Genomic DNA, 20,997 nt, shown 5'->3' on the forward strand with positions numbered 1-20,997 from the left:
AAAATAATTTTTTTTTTGGTTTGGACTGGAGTGTACTTTCGGGGGTTACAGCACCCTTAACGGTCAAGCCAGCCGGCCCTTTACTTATGACACAGGCGCACGCTTGGCACTACTTTGTTGATGCACGTGCGGCTACTGCGCACACAATTCACAAACACAGAAAATAATTTTTTTTTGGTTTGGACTGGAGTGTACTTTCGGGGGTTACAGCACCCTTTAACGGTCAAGCCAGCCGGCCCTTTACTTATGACACAGGCGCACGCTTGGCACTACTTTGTTGATGCACGTGCGGCTACTGCGCACACAATTCACAAACACAGAAAATATATTATTTTTTTAGCACTTGGGGGGAGCACCCCTGATGGACAGAGCACCCCCTGGACAACACTACAGCACCCCTTTAGGACTGGGACACTGCACAGGACTTTGGAGTGGACACAGCCCCTATGGAGAACTGACTGCACAACACAGTCCAGCCAGCCCCTATGGACTTTGAAGTAGTGGACACAGCCCCTATTAACAACAGCAGCACAGCACAACACAGCCAGCCCCTATGGACTTTGAAGTAGTGGACAACAGCAGCACTACACTACACTACACTACACAGCACTAACTCCCACCCTCCCTCTTCACTGTCCACAGCCGAGTGAGAAAATGGCGCCGACGCGGGTACCTTATATAGGATCCAAAACCCGCGAGACTCGGAAGGCGGGATGATGACGTTTTGCCTCGATGTCAGATCCGAGTCAGGCGGGAAAAGTCGAGCCTGACTCGGATCGGACTCGGATCGGGGGGGCTCGGGGGGGTTCGGATTTCAGAAATCCGAACCCGCTCACCCCTACCTTAAATGTAGCATTATAAACCACCAAGCCTATCCAGCATTTGATTTTTTTTTAAAGATCATAAAGACAGAAGCTTACAAAATGGAGCTTAATATGACAAAGAAAGTCAAAGGCCCTCATTCAGAGCCGTACGCTCTGAGCAGAGCGCACGCTCTGAATGAGGGCCGGCCTCCATTTTCATGGAGCGTCCTCCTGGACGCTCGTATAGCTGTGGGTCACCACCCACAGGCTATACGAGCGTGCATTGTGATGGTCGCGATGGTCGAGACCATCGCGACCATCGAATTTGCGAGCCGGAGCCTGCGGTTGAGGTTTTCAACCGCAAGCTCCGGAGTGATTTTGGCTCTATCAGAGCCAAAATCACTCCCACTGACATCACTAGTGATGTCAGTGGGCCGGCTTCTGACGGGAGGCGTTCCCGTGGGAACGCCCCCGGCACGCCCACCAAAGGGGGCGTGCTGTCAATCAACATTGACAGCACGCCCCCTTTGATCGGACACAACGAGCGAAGGACTTTCCTTTGCTCGTCGCGTCTGGCGCATGCGCACGACGGAGCTCCCTCCGTCGTGCGCATGCTCAGTGCATAACATCGACCCACTTGCGAGCGGACAGCCGCTCACGAGTGGGTCTGAATCAGGCCCAAAATGCTTAATGCATAAAAAAAATGATAAAAATAATAACATTGAATTGCAAAAAAATGTTTGTTAAAATAAACAGGAATAGAAACAGAAAATGGATCTCCCTGTGTGTAGCATCATACAAAATGTGGAATCATTTACCTCCGCTGGCACTGGCTGTTATATTTAACAATGCTTATAACCTTCTTAATGGTAAAACTTTTTGTAAGAGATTATGCTGCACTGCAGGTGGGGCAGATGTAAAATGTGCAGAGAGATATAGATTTGGGAGGGGTGTGTCCTAACTGAGATCCAAATTGCAGTGTAAGAATAAAGCTGTCCAGTATTTGTGAGCTACATGCAAAAGCAGCCAGTATTTACCCTGCATGCAAAAAAATTTATGTATTTACACTCCTTGCATTGTAATATGGTTTGTCCAGGTTCCCAGTTACTTGTTATATCTTACTCTATTCCCAAAGGTGAATCAGGCCCTATTTACTAATAGCAGCATTTAAAAGGAGCATGTTCTTACACAATAAGGATAACAATTATTGCTGTTTCTGAGTGTAGATATTTATAACGACTTTGGGCCTGATTCAGAGCTGAACGCTCTGACCAGAGTGCTCGCTCTGAATCAGGGCCCTACTACCTGAAAATGGAGTGGCCTCCTGGCCATTGCGACCATCGGGCTTGCAACGATATCCTGCGGTAGGGTCTCGCTGCCGCAAGCCCAGGAGTGATTTTGGCTCTATCAGAGCCAAAATCACTCCCACTGACATCACTAGTGATGTCAGTGGGGCCGGCTTCAGATGGTAGGCGTTCCCATGGGAATGTCTCCGTCTGGCAGCCACCCCCCGGCACGCCCACCAAAGGGAGCGTGCTGTCAATCAACATCGACAGCACGCCCCCTTTAGTGCGAGACCCGGAGCGACGGAGAGCCCGTCGCTATCCGGGTCTCGCGCATGCGCACGACGGAGCTCCCTCCTTCGTGCGCATGCGCAGTGGGGCAACATCGACCCGCCTGCGAGCGTCCTTTGCTCGCGAGGGGGTCTGAATGACCCCCTTTGTTTAGTAGAAAGGAACCGTGCATGGGTACCTCATGTCTACTGACTTGTAAGGAAACCAATGTTGTATACAATTTAAAATAGATTCATTTAATGAACTACTGTAGACAATGATAAATGCATGACTACAGTATAACTAATTACATATACAGAATATATGAAGATGTTGCATATTGTATCATCATTTGTCTTATTGCCTAGAAAGCGTCACATCTGGTTGGCTTTATATAATAGGAAATGTCCTTCCCATGGGATTATAACAACTAGAAATGTAAGCAGTACTTTATTATAAACGTAGGTACATTCAGCATTATTTATTATTTAGCAATGCGGTTATATAATGGATTTTGATATCACCATATGGACTACACTAACATCTTATCTCTTTACCTGTCTGTTATTACAGTTTTGTTCCCAATTGTAAGGTGCAATGGAAAATCTGTAAGTAATTGCCAATCAAATAGATACATAATAACTGTAATACTGACAGCCCTGTCCTGGCATCATTGCAGGGGTTTATTAAGACTGACACTGCTACAAGCAGGGCCGTTGAGAGCCTGGCCGAGCCCGGGTAATGGAGGGGGAGTGGCTTAATCATGGGTAGACGTGGCCACGCCACCTTGAAGGGAAAAAAAAGATCACTTTTGCAGTGGCGCTGCGCGCCGTGGAGGGGGGCGCTGTAAGACCCCCAGCCCGGCGCTAAGCAGGGGGGGGCAATCAGTGTGATCGCTCCCCCCACAGCCATAGGAGACGAGCAGCATCACACAGCAGCCCAGCACAAGTTGTGTGCTGGGCTGCTGTGAGGGAGGGGGGGGCAACGCCGGGCCTCTCTAGCAAGCCCGGGCCCGGGTAAACTGTACCCGCGCCCACCCCACTCTCAGCGCCCATGGCTACAAGTGACCTGTTCGATTAGTTACCCATTTATATGAAGTTTTCTTATAAGCTTACAGCAGTCGGTGCATTTTAGTTATTCTTGCTGTTTGATATATTTCATTTATTTTATTTTTCCAGCATTGTACTATAGAAAAAGTCTAAAAGTTATTTTGTGTATCATAATATATAGTGACATAAATTCGCTGAGGTAACGGCTCCGATTGGAATGGTCACAGATCGGCGAAGGTTCACCCCCAAGTGGATGGTGAAGCCTCCACAAAATTTGCTTCTGTCTTAACCCAGCAAAAGCAGGAAGATATGGATAACAGGTGGGTTTGGGTACGGGATGCCAGCGCTCAGGATCCCGGCGGTCAATATTACAACGCTGGCATCCCGACAGGGTTAGGATACCAACACCTATCGGTAGGTATCCTAACCATCGCCTTCTCCCTACCCCTAACCCCTTCTCCCCAGCGTCTGAACCTAACCTCCCCCCTAGTGCCTTAACCTCCCCCTCCCCGAATCCCTAAACCTAACCCTCCCCACAGTACCTAACCCTAACCCCCCCCTAGTGCCTAATCCCGCTACTTACCCTTGGGATTCAGGCGGACAGGATTTCAGCGCCAGAATTCTAAGCGCTGTCATTCCCTGCGCCGGGATACTGACCGTATCCCCACAGGTGGGTAGAGCGTGATGAGGTGACTGAGACAAAGCCGCTGGTGAGGTACAGGAGTGTGTAGTTTGTGGTGTGGTGAACCCGATGTTATTGTTCAATTTATAGTATTATTGTGCACTGTGCGTGTTTATTAGGCTGCGATTTTCTGGTCCCCCCAATATTTTGGCGAGATAGCTGCTAGATTTAAAGCAGCAATTAGTTGTAAAGCAAAAAACAACCCGACTGTGATTTAAAACTAATTGCTAGTTTAAAACTAGCAGCTACAGTATCTCGCCAAAATCACGCAATGGACAAGGAAATCGCAGGCTGTTACATATGAGCATATAGGGCGGCTGCATCAAGCATCGAACGTGTAAATAACGCCGGTCTGCATGAAAAAAATCCCAAAGGACAGCTCTCCCCTTAGCTCTCTTTGCGGTAGAGGACAGTGGCAAATATAGGATTTCTAGAGGGGGGTTTCCAAATGCTTGATTTTAGAGTGAAAGTGGCCAGTCAATGAAGAGGACATAATTAGCACTTCTCCCGATTTAATATGCATCATACAAAGTAAATTGTGTCTAATGATTCCAACATATACAAGACCAGTGATCACAGCAAGCCATTAATGTGGCACTAGCCTGTCGGTTTCTCCTTGTCGGGATTTGAACCGGCGGCTAAACAGCTGCAGGTACTACAATACCATTCCCTAGGGCCATCCTGCCTGAGCTGAATGTTTTTATTTCAAATGTAGGATCCCTCCTAGGGGGAAGTCACCAAAAAAGCCCATAGGCCTCTATTGGGCAATGCCATCTGATGATGCCGTTGTCCACCGCATCCAAACCCCGGAATGTATCGCATTCTGGGGCTTGGTGCATATGCGGCGATCGGCCAAACTTCCGAAAAACTACGTTAATAAATCCCAGCATTCTATTTCTTTTTCTTTTAACATTTCAAGTAATCATGGAAAAAAATAAGCATTTCAGAAACATTACAAATTAAAATCTGTCTTTAATCGCAACATATTGCCAAAACTTTTTCAATATTTGAGCTAATATATACAGCATATAATTAAATAGGGATATTTCCATTTGATTAAACGAGATAGACGTTACGAACATTCTGTATCCGGCCACAAGAGGGTGTTACAGGAATTATCAAGACAACCAGCTAACTCAACATTAAACAAAGTGATATCTGGCTCCCAGCATATAATGATAGCGTTATGTCAGTCTGGCATTTCACTACCTCTATCTGGATATCTCGGGTGGGCAGTGTGGTGGTTTGTGGTCTGTGCAGCTAAGGCGGCTTTTAATAAGTAAATGGTGAAATCTTCTGCTGGCAATTTAAGAATGACAAGTTATATTAACGTTCTCAACTTCAGATTACCCGACAATTTTCCTAATGTTCTCAGTGGGCACCGCCAACCTACCAATACGTTTATTTATATTCAAGCCTGAAGTTGAAGACCCTGGTGACGTTCGATACATGACCATCAGTGAATGAATTTACAACTAATGCATTAATTCTGCTCCTAAAATAACTTATTATCCATTCGTCATTTCCTATACACAGTTTTCTGGTTCGCACGGCTTGTCTTCGCTTAGTGACGGGCAAGCTGTCCCATTGTTGGCCGGTTTTAGGCGAATGTATCTAGTCCTGTTCTTCAGTCCCGTGGATGCGCAGCTGCCTTTGCAGAGACCCCAAGGCGACCACGTGGAGACCTCACAATCCAGAGGCGTTCCTGAAAGACAGATGATATATATGGCCTTTATAAAAAGCCATCGTCATCACCCCAATTTCTACCATTAAGGCGACAACACAGGACTCCGCTTTTTTTTCGCTGTCTATACGTGTTCGCAAATTTCTGCAAACATGCAGATGTCATTAACCCTTATGCTGCTGAGAAAGCTGCATTATTTGCGGGTAGTCAGGGGCAGGTGCGTATAGGGATGATGATCATCAGTAGCCAGCACTAGCAAACACATGATTGGCCGCTTGTCGATGGTACGCTCATATTGACTGGCACTTACTGTTACTGTTTTTGTAAGTGCGTTTAAGCAATTTTTAGGGTTTTTTTGCACCCGCAATATGGGGACTTTTTTCTTGCTGTCTTGGCGAGAATTTTGTTGTTAGTTGATGCTTAATAGCCAATGTATTTGTTGCACAAAAAATAAAATTGTGTACAACATGGCAGGTACTGTGAAGGAGCGTACACACTAGACGATATGCTCCCTGAGCGATATCGTCTAGTGTGTCCCCGGCAGGCTGTGCTCAATGTCGTTCATGACACTGAGCACAACCGATATCGTTCAGTGCCGGGCTCTCTCCCCCATTCCCCAACATGCAGCAACCTGACAATATCATCAGGTTGGCCTGCATATTTGCCAGATGAACGATAAAAACAAACGACCTGCGGGAACGCTCATAGTTCGTCGTTCGTCGTTCTCGTTCATAGTTTAGGTGATAAAATGGACGATAAAGTGAACGATATCGTTATCGTTCAGTCGTCCACTTTAATCGACCAGTGAGTACTAGAGATGAGCGGTTCGGATTCTGTGGAATCCGAACCGCTCCGAACATTGGGGATCCGAGTCCACCCGAACCCTGTTCGGGTGTTCACCGCCTGACTCGGATCCCTGTTCGGGGCCGAACGGCGGCCGCCTGATGTCGGATTCTCACTAGAGAATCCGACATCAGGTCTCCTCGCGTGTAGGGCAGAGCGCAGTGATAGCGCTCTGCCCTACACAGACACAAACACACAGCCGCCAGCGGCAGCTGTGTGTTTGTTACAGCAGCCAATGAGAGTCACACAGACTCTCATTGGCTGCTGCACGGAGGGAGCCGGCTGGAGCTCACACATGAGCTCCGTCTTCCGGCTCCCTCCTCAGCGTGTGACAGAGCGGACGGCGCGGAAGCGGGGATACAGGTAAGTTTTTATTTTTTAATTTGTGCAAGGGCCGGGGGCGCTACTGGGGGGGGGTCTGCACTACTGGGGGGGGGTCTGCTACTGGGGGGGCTATACTACTGGGGGGGCCATACTACAGAGGGGCCTGCTACTGGGGGGGCTATACTACTGGGGGGGTCTGCACTACTGGGGGGGGTCTGCTACTGGGGGGGGCCATACTACAGAGGGGCCTGCTACTGGGGGGGGCTATACTACTGGGGGGGGGCTGCTACTGTGGGGGGCTATACTACTGGGGGGGGGTCTGCTACTGGGGGGGCATACTACTGGGGGGGGTCTGCACTACTGGGGGGGGTCTGCTACTGGGGGGGGCTATACTACAGAGGGGCCTGCTACTGGGGGGGGCTATACTACTGGGGGGGGTCTGCACTACTGGGGGGGTCTGCTACTGGGGGGGCTATACTACTGGGGGGGCCATACTACAGAGGGGCCTGCTACTGGGGGGGCTATACTACTGGGGGGGGGGGGCCTGCTACTGGGGGGGGCTATACTACTGGGGGGGTCTGCTACTGGGGGGGCCATACTACTGGGGGGGGTCTGCACTACTGGGGGGGGTCTGCTACTGGGGGGGCTATACTACTGGGGGGGCCATACTACAGAGGGGCCTGCTACTGGGGGGGGCTATACTACTGGGGGGGTCTGCACTACTGGGGGGGGTCTGCTACTGGGGGGGCTATACTACTGGGGGGGCATACTACAGAGGGGCCTGCTACTGGGGGGGGCTATACTACTGGGGGGGGTCTGCACTACTGGGGGGGTCTGCTACTGGGGGGGGCTATACTACTGGGGGGGCCATACTACAGAGGGGCCTGCTACTGGGGGGGGCTATACTACTGGGGGGGGTCTGCTACTGGGGGGGCCATACTACTGAGGGGCCTGCTACTGGGGGGGGCATACTACTGGGGGGGCTTACTACTACTGGGGGGGGCTGCTACTGGGGCAGCCTACTACAGGGGGGGCCATACTACAGGGGGGCCCATACTACAGGGGGGGCTACTACTGGGGCAGCCTACTACTGGGGGGGGCCTGCTACTGGGGCAGCCTACTACTGGGGGGGCCATACTACTGGGGGGGCATACTACTGGGTGGCATGCTAATGGGGGGCATACTACTGGGGGGGCCTGCTAATGGGGGGCATACTGCTGGGGGGCATGCTAATGGGGGGCATACTACTGGGGGGGCCTGCTAATGGGGGGCATACTACTGGGGGGCATTCTACTGGGGGCACTGCATAGTGGACCCTACTACTAAGGGGACTGCATAGGGGGCACCACTGCTGGGGGACATTGTGTAAGGGACACCGCTACTGTGGGCATTGTGTAAAAGGGTCACTACTGTGGGCATTGTGTAAAAGGGGCACTACTGTGTGTCGTAACATAAATAAGAGACACTACTTTATGGTGTAATGTGAATCAGGCCCTATGTGCGGTGTAATGCTAATAAGATTGTGCACTGTGACTCCTAGGGCCGTAGCCCACTTTGTAAACAAGTACTGTGACTCTGCTGGCCGTTCCCCACTGGGTGGGTGCACTACTTTTCATTTCTGCCACTGCTGTGTGGCAATGTGTCATAGATGTGCTTTATACTGTGGTGTCTGTGTCGTTGTGCCGCTGCTTTGTCGCTTAGTAACCAGTCAGCTCACTGCAACCTTTGGCCAATAATGTTGAAAACAATATTATAAGCTGTGATATGGTCTAAATTGACTGGAAATTAATGTTATTGAGATTAATAATACTCTAGGAAGAAAAAAAAGACCAATTTATGTGATTTTAGCTTTTTTTGTCAATTTTTGTAAAAAAAATCCAAATCCAAATCCAAAGACAGTCACCGCAGTTTGGCAAATCCAAATCCAAATCCAAAGCCGGACGACGAATTAGAACCAAATCCAAATCCGTCAAAAATGGTCCGGCGCACATCCCTAGTGAGTACGCACCTTATGTGTATGTGATGCATGGCCTAAACAGGGCGCATAAGCTGCCATTGCTGACTAGAGTGCAAGTCAAGCTCTGAATATGTCATTTACAAAGGGTGTGTGCAACTCTGTGTACAGGCGAATATACACATTTTTTTATGTGCACCTGGCCCAAACTCAGACAGCTAAGGCAGGTGCAATTAACAGACTATTTTACATGGTAAGAGGCATCGGGGAGTCCTTCTGCTTATGCACGGCCATCAGCTAGCTGGATTGGAGTGGCCGCAATGCCAGCCATGCCCTCAGGTACACTGCCAGGATCGCTTTCTTAACACTTCAAAGTTACCATAGTACAGGTTTGTGTTGGGGCCAACCAAGAGTTATCTCTCTAAGGCAGAGCTGTAAAAAGGGCTCTGTGCACCTCTTTGCATATGATGTCGCACATCAGGGTGCGGGGCCACTGGCACCCGGAACTGCAGATGTAATTATGGTAGGGTGGCGATGGTGCCGCCCACAGAATCCTGCCCTCTGTGGGGCCGCACTGGTCACACACCCCTAGTTACACTAAGGGGTGTGCGAGCGCCCACCCTGTACACTCCATGCGTACGCCCATAACAGCGGCTCTGGCATGTGGCAAATGATAAATTGCCCCCCCTCAAAAAAACATTACAAATTGCCAGGATATATGGCGATAAGGAATGTCAGCCAGGACTGTATCATACTTGCCTATTCTCCCGGGAGTGCCGGGAATCTCCCAAAAAACGTGTGCCTCTCCCAGCGCTCCGCAAGAGTAGACAAGCCCCCCGGAATGGTCGGCTGCCCCCCCACGCCTGCCGTGACAGCAGGCGGTCTGAGGGTGCGATGACGCGATTTGCGCTGAATTGCATCATCGTAGCCTCCTGCTTTATAATGCCTGTAATATCTGCATTATTAAGCGGGGGACAGGGCCGCGATGACACGACCGCCTATTGAAACCGTCCCACCCTCCCTGCTGCACCGACCTGGCAGACCCCGCGTGGAGGGGACTGCCAAAATGTCGGTAAGTATGGTCTGTATGTCTGACAAATGACAGAGGAAAGTGGACACAGATCTCATCCTCTTAAAGCCGTATGCACGCTAGACGATGTGTGTATGCAGCGACATCGTCAGCGGCGGGGGGAGTTGCCGATGTCGACCAGCAACGAACGACGGGTGGGGGGGGGGCATTCAGCAGCATGGCATCACTCATGATATCCTCAGACTGGGCTGCATGTACAGCCGACTGGGGATATCGTTAATGACCTGCGGGAGCGCGCATCGTTGGTCGTTCAGAGCATACACACTGGATGATATGAACGATATATCGTTGAACGATATAATTATCGTTCATATCGATCAGCTTTATCGTCTAGTGTGTATGCCCCTTAAGGATCTATACATTCCCCTGTACCAAGCACAATAAAACTAAGGACATTTTTTTTTGTTAGACTATAATTGCAAAATATTCTAACCATCGTCTGACGGTGAACAAATATAACCTAGAGCTGCATTTATTTACTCCTAATAACTTTATTTAATGTTAAAAGACTTCTGTCTAAGATAGCCTGGTATCTGGGGAGAAGAAGCTGGTGCTCACCTGAGACATTTTCCTCTATCTCATTGCCTGTAGTAGTCACGTTTGATGCTATATCAAGAAATGATGTTATCTTGCCTTTTAGTTTCTTAAATGTCACTTTTGCAATTGGCGGCAGGCTCTTTAGCCGGGGATAGAAGAATGAGTTTGCCGGATGATTTGGCAAGGAAGATGTAATCTGTCAGAGAGAGAGATATATGTCAACATTTGCAATTTTATTTCCTGATTTAATAGAACTTCAAGAGAACTTTTAATAGCTTATTTGGACATTTGTTAGCTTTTCAGATTGCGAGAAAGCTGGAACACTTGTGTAAATATACGTATATCATTTATTTTACACAAGACTATGTGCACGGAATAAAACGCTTTCTGTGGATTTACATATTCTATATCCATAGACGAATGTTTCAGTTGCTGTCGAAATATTTCATTTACTTTCATTTAAAAATCTGCTGCAGTAAAATCAAAAAAGTCCAAAAAAGGCAGAGAAATAAAACATAACAGCAAAACATAATTTAGGCTTATCAACTTGTGGTTTTCCTACTGTTGTGGAACTACAAGTCTCAGCACGCACTGTCAGCCAGAATGATGTTATTAAAATCAGTTGCCCCTTTTATAGTGAATAAGGGGAAGGTGCACTAAGCCTTGGACAGAGAGAAAGTGGAGAGAGATAAAGTACCAACCAATCAGCTCCTAACTGTCACTTTATAAGCTCTATTTAAAAAGTGACAGTTAAGAGCGGATTGGTTGGTAGTTTCTCTCTCCCCAAAGGAAGCTGATCATTCTCATGTTCCAAATACTAATAATAATTATTATGCTAAAGGTAATAATCAGACATTATATATTTTAATCTACGTCCTTGTAGCATTGGGATATACTAGTGACAATTCCAGATGCAGTTTATAGACCGGCGGACTAAATGCCGCCGGACTATATCCTGACAGGAGAAGCCAGACGGGGGACTTAAGATAGGCACAGAAATGCCAACACCTATCTTAATCCCGACGCCGGAACACTAAAGGACAACAGCCTGAACAAGGTAAGTCCGGGGTGTCCTTAGCGTTAGCTGCGAGGATGGGGGGGGGGAGGTTAGGTTTAGGGAATGTAGCGGGGTTAGGTTTTGGGGGGTAGGTTAGGGTTAGGCACCCCTAGGGGGGAGGGTTAGGCACAACCAGGGTTTTTTTTAGGGTAGGCACCCCTACCCCCGGGAAGGTTAGGTTTAGGGTGCAGGAAGGGGGGGTTAGGTTTAGGCACCCCCAGGGGGGAATTAGGGTTAGGTACCACCTCGGGAGCTTTAGGGATGGCAACCACTAAGGGAGGGTTGGGGGGGGGTTATAGGGTTAGCGTCTGCGTCGGGATCTCTTCCTGTCAGGCTTCTCCTGTCGGGATTTGAACCAGCGGTATTTCATACCGATCCCGACAATTCCTACACTACACTCTTTTAGGAACGTTTTAATAGAAATGGACAAAGTTGCAGTGAAACAGGCTATTTTGGATGTACAGAGGCCGATACCATCTTCGAGTGCTACGACTGGTTCGCCATTCAGCGGAATGACCGTTCTGTACTGCGGGCCTGATACAGATTTAGGAATAAATCAAGACAGGAGCAAAATAGGAGCAATTTGCTCCTGGAACAACTAGTTTGCAATGCAAGGGGTGTTAGTGCATTCAGTTTGTTGCATGCAGGGAAAATACCGGCTGCTTCTGTTTGTAGGGAGCAAATACTGGGCAGCTGTGTATACAATGACATTTCGGGGTAAACTATTAGTGCACACCCCTTGCCAATGGCAACTTTCTGTGCACATTTTAAATCTCCCCCCCTGTAGTTCAACATGTTTCTGCCATGGTGCAAATTGCTCCTTTTGCTTTGTTCCCTTTTTCTGAACGGGGCCTTTATTTGTAAAGTCACTACATCCATGAAAAGAGCTGGGGCGAAACATGTTGTGGCCAATTGCTCTATTTCTAAGTTAACAGATCACGTCCTAAACCTATATACAGCTATCTTGCTTGATCTTGTCCATGACAGCCGGCATCTTACTCCCATTCGTTTTTCTGCTATACACCAATCTCCTTGCCCTTTGTCCTATTCACAGCTCATCACAACTGTTATTTCACAAGTTATTATTGTATCAAACCCCACCTACTGTCTTCCCATTGTCTTGCTCTGTTCCATCCTCTCTGGGATCCCACCAGGACTCTCTACCCACCTCCCTAACCTTCACGTCAGCTACATTGGAACCATCTGACCGATGTTTCCGATGAAACAGCAAATGATTCCCATCCCTACCCTGTACCTTCCCTTCAGTCTTTCCCCAATAAGACTGGTCTGAACCACGTACTGCTGTAACTGTGTCCTGCGGGATGGTAGCGTAGTTTGGAGAAGAGAATGTAAACCCGCTGTCCGTTCCGGCATCGTAAGGATGGAGATCTAATGACACCGATTTTTTCCACTCTTTTCCATCGCAGAGATTGAAAGTATTGACTCCCACAAACCAGTCAGGACTTGGCACAATCCTCACCATGAAGGACACCTGATCACAGGAAACACGCAGAATGTCAGATTATGAATAAATTCCCCAATTCCATATTCACAAAGAAATAATGGCTAAACCACTAATGCATATTGCAGGATTCAAAGGCAGATCTACTCTCCCATTCGACACCTCTACTGCCACAGTGAGTACTGCCATTAGGACTTTTTACTATTGATAGGTCTGGCATGACTCCATAGATGTTCCACTGTTCCTATACAAAAAAAATTAACAAAGAAAAAACCTCAGCGCTCTAAGGGGGTCATTCAGACCCGCTCGCGAGCGGCAGGACGCTCGCAAGCGGGTCGATGTTCCCCACTGCGCATGCGCACGACGGAGGAAGCTCCGTCGTGCGCATGCGCGAGACCCGGCGAGCGACGGGCTCACCATCGCTCCGGGTCTCGCACCAAAGGGGGCGTGCTGTCGATGTTGATTGACAGCACGCCCCCTTTGGTGGGCGTACCGGGGGCGTGCCTGCCAGACGGAGGCGTACCTATGGGAACGCCTACCATCTCAAGCCGGCCCCACTGACATCACTAGTGATGTCAGTGGGAGTGATTTTGGCTCTGATAGAGCCAAAATCACTCCAGGGCTTGCGGCAGCGAGACCCTACCGCAGGGTCTCCGTCGCAAGTCCCGATGGTCGCGATGGTCAAGACCATCGCGACCATCATCATGGATGCTCGCTATAGCTGTGGGTGGTAACCCACAGCTATGCGAGCGTCCATGAGGACGCTCCAAAAAAAGGTAGGAGGGCCCTGATTCAGAGCGAGCGCTCTGGTCAGAGCGTTCAGCTCTGAATCAGGCCCTAAGACCACACCTGTAGCTATAATTAACCTGCAGCGGTTAAGGGAAAAACTGTGACCCCGCAAGAAACTATAAACCAGAAATATCAATAACCGCATTGGTACATAATTGTATAATTATCTCTATTTAATAAATCAATCAAAACTGAGGACATAAAATTATAATTGGAAAGAATAACAATTCATAAACCATAACAATTCATAAACCATAAAAGAATATACTAAAAATAACAGAACGGATATACTGCAAGTTTAGTTGATGTGTTACACATCAACTAAACTTGCAGTATATCCATTTATTATATCAGCTTAATGGTTTATGACATTTGTACTATATTTTATGCCTCATTAATTAAGTACTAATACATTATTCTATTATTATTAGTTTATTTTTTTATGGTTTATGAATTGTAATTGTTTCCAATTATAATTTTATGTCCTAATTTTTGAATGATTTATTAAATAGAGATAATTATACAATTATGTACCAGCGCGGTTATTGATTTTTCTGGTCCACTGTTCCTATAGCCAATGACGTGCGGTGAGGTAAATGGCTGGGGAGGCACTGGCTAGTATCAGAGTCAGATTTACAGATACATATATGAACCAGAGGGTTGATGTTGGCATTATACAAAGGTGCAGCAGTATATAGTGCTGGAAATTTGGTGAGTTTTGATCAGAGATGTGCGGAAAAGGTAGACAGGGGAGGCAGCGCCTCACCTACCATACACTTTTTACTCCAGACTTTTGACTATAAAAATGATTAGAATAATAAAAAGAAAATATTTATATTTTCTTTACATTTTTCTTATCATTTTTATAGTAAAAACTATGGAGTAAAACTAAGTATGGCAGGAATGGCTCTGCCTCACCTCACCTCACCGCACATCACTGCCTATAGTAAATTCAAAATATGTCACATTTATTCACCAGTTAAACCTTAGTGGCCCCTTTACATGGCTTCAAAGTGGCCCTCCCACCAAAAATGATTGTGCAGCCCCCTGAGTAGACATTTAATTAATCTTTGCTGTTCCTGCTGTTCATTGTGACGACGATTTGAAATGAAACATCAGCACCTGCATTTTACTTTAGGTCTCAAAGAAGGTGAAACAGTTCTAGGAACCTAATGTCACCTTTCCAATTAACTTTGGTGCATCAAGAGTCTGAAGTAAAGCCTAGTGAGTTAAAGATTGTTGGTGCAAATAAGGAGACTGTCCTGGGACATGTGAGTGTCCAGCAGTGAGGTCTTGGGCTTGGTTGCCACCAAGGCCCATATCTGTGTGGAGTTTGTATGTTCTCCCCGAGTTTGCTTGGAACTAGTGTGTCTGTGCGATGAGAATATAGATTGTAAGCTTCACTGGGGCACTGCGGTATATTTGTGCGCTATATAAATAACAATAAATAAACATAAACACAACTGACCATGTCAACGGCCATAAATGTTGACCTGGTGATAATTTCTACAGACATCATGATATGTTCATCATATCGTCAATCAGCAAGTCGGCACCTATAAAATTTCGACATGGTCACAATGAGCTTGATTTAGCAGCATTCGCAAATGCAACTGCGTACGCAGATCGGCTGATTATACACCACTGCGCACGCATAACAGCCGCACTCCTTGTGCGCTGCAACCTCACTGCGATTATGGACGCACAGAGGAACCTATCTCAGAGTGAGTGACAGGCTGTCAGCGTTTGGGGGTGGTGACGGGGGAGTGGTCATAAAAACGCAGGAGTGTCTGTCCGTTTGAACGCCATTTCATGGGCATGTGCATAGATTAGCCACTGCGGTTGCAAACGCAGCTTGAGTACTCGCTGTGTGTGACGAGACTTGCAGTATCTGCGGCTGGTCAGACCTGGTGTAAATTGTGCGTGGTGGCCCAATGTGCGTCGATGGTACCGATGTATAGGCAGGAGTGCGACATTAGCATACATTCGCAGCTGCGTTCCTTTATGAAAATCACGGCTGCGAACGCAATAGCGGACGCTGCTGAATCAGGCCCAATGTCGACAATCTATTTCTGAAGTATCCCCAACCCTAACCCCAAAACCTAAGCCTAACCCTAATGTTGATATTTTTACTATGTTGACATGTCACCATTATCCAGAGGTCGACACGTAATATGTCGACAAGGTGACTGCATACTATGAACAATAAATAGATAGCATACCCTTCCCTATCTATTCATTTTAATAAACTAGTTTATGTCGCAGTTTATCTCTTCTTCAGGCGTTATCTCCTATCACTGCTTACGTTTCAGAAGCAGCCTGAACGTTTTTTAGTGTGATCGTAACTACTGTGTGTCAAGAGAATGTATTATCATTTTAAAACAACAACACCGTTATAAATAACTTAGAATACGTTCTAGATCTAAGAACTCCACAGTCTGTAACCATAGCAAATCATTTGTTAAAACATGAGCCATTTGCATTAGCGGGCGCCATAAGGAGCCACTTATCGTGTTATGGAGAACATGAAACGTTCCCTAGTTAGAATGCAGTCTCTCATTGGCCAAGTCCAGTCACGTGATCCCATGAGGTCCATTTCCAGGCTGTTTGGTCATCTTTAATAGCTGCACGTGGGAACAGAACTGTCGTCTCCGTAGAGATATGCCGTGAACCCCAATACTCACAAAAGGGTGCCTAGAATGTGCCTCTAGCTCCGTGGAGGTCTGTCCTGTCCCGCTGGCGATGGAGGGGGCAGAGAATATCCCATGCACACTCTGGATTTTCTCCCCAGCTGCTTCTATCTCTTTCATCAGTGCCCAGGCCTCTCCTTTCTCTGCAAAGTCCCGCACACCATTGCTGGCGTGGTTATTCCTTTTCCACATGTGGTAGTCAGAGCTGTGACTCACCCCTGTTGGATGAGATAAATGGATTGTCATGTTGCACGGCTGGGTTTTCTCAAGCTGGGCTGTTTGTAAATTATAACAAATCTCATCCAGACACACGGGAGATAATAGCAGGGCAGCGGAAACATTTAACTCGTTGGGTGTAAAGAAATAAAATCGTATAAACCTAACGATAGAGCTAAGTAAATCAATATAACTATAGGGGGAATGTACTTATAATCCCGGCTGTCGGGAGGTCAGCGCTTACAATGCCGGCATCGGAATCCCGACACCTGTCAGAATCCCGGCGCGGGCATCCCGACCGCCGACATCCCAGTGATAAGTATTAGGATACTTACCGACAGGTGTCAGTATCCTAACCCTGGTGGGATGTCGCCATTGGGATTCTGACCGCCGGAATCCCCTGTGTCGGCATCTCATACTCAACCCCTATAGGGCATGTTCAAGGCACTTTTTGGGTATCGGGGGCTATTTATCAAATGCTGAATGCAGGAGATTTTTAGAGATAGCTTGACTAAAGTATTTTCGGAATTCCACATCCCTCCTCAACTGGGACAATGTCTTGCACTCCACGAAACCCATTTTTATGCTATTCAAATTAAACAACAAGCCAATTCAACAAATGAGGCAAAACATACAATTATAGATAAATGGACAGTCCCCCTTTGGACATTTACCCCTTTTGACACTTGGGTAAGATAAGGGTCATTACACGGGAATCAAAATGATCACATTAATACTGCCACTGATTTAGTGTCCGCCATCCATGAACACCTCTGATACGGGAGGTGGGTCAGTAAAGGTGGCTCCTGATTGGATGACCAGGCACCTGCTGAATAACTATGCATTTCTATAGGTCAAAAGCAGCTACAGATATGTCCACATACACCAATCCTCAAATAGCGCCCATAGCCCCTATTGGCACGCCATGAAAAATGCAACTAAGCCATGCATCTTATTCGCTCAGTAATTCACTCAGCTTGCATCTTTTTTGCACTGCTAATGCGATAAAAGCACAAGGTGCGCGTACCCTGTACATCAGTAGTGGATTTGCATGCTGTAGCAGTGCAAGAAAAGATGCTTAACATTGGGGAAAAAAAAGAGACCAGGACCAATATGACTGAGCCACGCCATGCATCCAGCATGCATCATTGTGCAAATTTACACTACTATAATAATCATTGCGAGAAATGTGCAAGTCCAAAGTCCCTAGTACACTACAAGCTTGCTGATGTTCAGTTGTGGTGCAAAAAAAGGTGCTATGCACGATGCAGAAGTGCAAAATAACAAAATTAGATATCCATGGTGCAGTGTCTTAGTTGCACCAAGCAGGTTGCACCATAAAGGTACTGTGTATGAGGACACATATGTACTGTGCTTGCCCAAAAGCCTCCTGATGTATTAGTAACAGCGCTGGCACAATGCTTTACCCTCTGACAATCTGGCTCCTGAGCTAACAGGAAGAATATGGAGAAACATTTTTGTGTCAAATCTGCACCTGAAGACAGGTTTCAGCTTTGGGTTACACACCATATTCTACCAGTGAACGATTGGGAAGAAGTCATTTAAATTGTGGTCTGCCCTTCATAGCCATGTGATTGGATGATGGAGCTGTGGGTCTATCTTTCAGCCAATCGTGCGGTGTATAGGGGCTGAACATGATTCCAACTGTCCCAACTATAGTCTTTTCTAGCTCCTTGCAGCCAGCATCAAAGTGCAGTGGATAGTTCTGTGCTATTAGATTGGATCATTGCTCCCCAACTGTTACATGGGGAGCAATCCTTTATAAACTTTTCATAAAGCGTTGAGGCTGATGGACGGTCTCATTTGGACAGGGAAACCGCCTAGGTAACTATGTAAGAATACACAGGAATAGTTGTATTGTAGATCGTGGTCCAGTTTGGGAGGAATATACTGAATCTGACTCACAAACACAAGAAAGACCTGATACAATCTCAACTGATCCGTGGTAAAATGACACAGTATTATAGGCTGTACTGTACGTCTAACAATGCTCAGTGGTTACAGTCACTGGCTGCAAAACACAGACTTTGGGAGACTCACTGAACACCCCACTCTGTGGGATCTTAGAAAAGTCACGTTGTGTATCAAAATTAGATTGTAAGCTCTGCTGGCCGGGGGAACCTCAACAGTGCTCTATACTGTGCTGCATAAAATTGTACGTGCCACAGAAATAAATAAATCAATACATAATAATAATATTAAGTCCACTAAAATGGTAACTAATCCACCTAATCAAAGTCATGTAATACAGTTTATTTTAGCTGGTAAGGTCTAAAGTGTGATGCTTATAGCCTGGTAGAAGGAGCGATTCTGTGATATCAAGTTCTGTGTATAAAACTTTCAAAGGAGGAGAAGTTTATCACAGCAGCCAATCAGCTTCTAGCTCTCTTGTTATAGAATGTACTAGATAAATGATAGCTAGGAGCTGATTGGTCAACTTCACTGGTCTACTGTGGAAGGCTTGGTACTGTACATCTCCCTTAGAATGGGTCATTCTGTCCTTTGGAGAGTGAGGGGTAAAGGAATTCCTCCTGTAATTACTCTGCCCTGCATTCGAATATGCATCTAGCTTACATTTTTATCAGTCTGATCATTAACTACATATATGTATGCGTGCTACCTCAGTGTGCAGTGATCACTTACCTAACAGCGATGACCACTGAGCCGGGGGCCTGTACAGGGGATATTGCTTAGGGAACAAAGACTGGCTCCATTTACCGGCGAAGACTATACTATACTTAGCAATCTCTTCCGCGGTGCACATAACCTCTTCGCTCAACGGACGGCAGCTGGAATAGCCCACCATCCATAACACAGTCAGGAGAACTCTGTAGGATCCGCACCACAGCGTCATGTCTCCCAAACTCTGCAAAACAAATACACACAGAGGGCAAAATTTACTAAGCGGCGGGTTCTAAAACCCAGCGGTTTGGTGGCGGGTTCTATTCTGTTCTAAACCCCGGGGGTTTGTGGCGGTTTTGCAGTGGTTTCTAAATGACAGCCCTGTTTTATTCTATTCTAAAATGTGTTTTGATGGCAGTTTTGCAGCGGTTTTGGCCTGAGTCAATCTGCAGATAGCAAAACCGCCTCCAAACCGCAGTCAAAACACATTTTAGAATAGAATAGAACAGGGCTGTCATTTAGAAACCGCTGCAAAACCGCCAATAAACCCCCAGGGTTTAGAACAAAACAGAGCCCGCCATCAAACCGCCACCAAACCGCCAGGGTTTACAACCTGCCGCTTAGTAAATTTTGCCCTCTGAATAAAAAAAAATGATGGGCCTAATTTATCAACAAATGATATTCTTGTTATCACACGTTACTAATCTTAAATGGTGCTCCAGCCAATCAGCTCCTAACTGTCATTTATCAAATATGTGACAGTTAGGAGCTGATTGGTTGGAGCACCATTTAAGATAAGTAACGAGTGATAACAGGAATATCACTCGTTAACAAATGAGGCCCTAATTACACAAAGAAATTAAAAAAAAAGGGCAATCCTCTTTTCCACTACAAAACCATTCACAAAGCTTGCGTAAAGGACAGCAAAGAACCAGAGCATCCCAAATGCCATAAATTGTCAAAAACTTATACACTGTGCAGTCCCTTCGTAATAAAAATCACATAAAAAACACTTGTAATATTATTAATATAAACTATCAGCACTAGTTTAGATACGTTTAAAATAATAATGATGATAATAGTCATGATGAAAAAAATTCAAATATGAAAAATATTTTTTTTATATTTAAATTAAGCAACTTACTTTGAAAATCCCTAGTTTGAAATGTACTTCTGTGTCTCGCCTGAGATGTCCAGCCCAGGCAGGATTCCTGAACAGCGTATAATAAAGTACAGATGCCTGCTCGTCTCTCTCTTCCCTGATCCTGGAGCAGTGTCTGTAGACATAAGATAGTTGTGCGCTATTACTTACAAGTCTTGTTTTGCAGGGCTCCGTCAGGCTGGGACACCTGCGCCTACTGGCAGCTGAACTGTTCTGGAGAGGGGGATAGGAGGCACCGCTGCTATTTATGCTTCACCAGAGTCCCCCTTTGTCCAACAATGATTGTAACCTTAAGACCTCGCAATTTAACGCAGCATTCAGCAACCATTTAACTCTGAGGGGTTTTTTTGGGGAGGAATTATTGGAACCTCCTGTGAGCCAGTTGGTCGAAGTTTCTCCAATAAAAATAAATGTAAGATCGCTGACTAAACAAATTAAACTTCACTAAATGCTAGACTG

General features: G+C 46.6%; 1 protein-coding gene across 1 annotated transcript; it reads right to left on the reverse strand.

Moving 5' to 3' along the window:
- Nucleotides 1-5,061: 5,061 nt before the first annotated feature.
- SPON2 (spondin 2) lies at nucleotides 5,062-20,790 on the reverse strand. Its single transcript, XM_088454253.1, has 6 exons — nucleotides 20,521-20,790; nucleotides 19,398-19,620; nucleotides 16,512-16,735; nucleotides 12,877-13,068; nucleotides 10,541-10,715; nucleotides 5,062-5,792 (listed from the first exon to the last, which is right to left on the reverse strand). The coding sequence occupies exons 2-6, from the start codon at nucleotides 19,606-19,608 to the stop codon at nucleotides 5,614-5,616; spliced, it is 981 nt and encodes a 326-aa protein (XP_088310379.1). The 5' UTR covers nucleotides 19,609-19,620; nucleotides 20,521-20,790; the 3' UTR covers nucleotides 5,062-5,613.
- Between the last annotated feature and the right edge of the window lie 207 nt (nucleotides 20,791-20,997).

The sequence above is a fragment of the Taudactylus pleione genome, unplaced genomic scaffold (genome assembly GCF_031769625.1).
Source record: "Taudactylus pleione unplaced genomic scaffold, aTauple2 ptg000611l, whole genome shotgun sequence".
Lineage (NCBI taxonomy): Eukaryota > Metazoa > Chordata > Amphibia > Anura > Myobatrachidae > Taudactylus > Taudactylus pleione.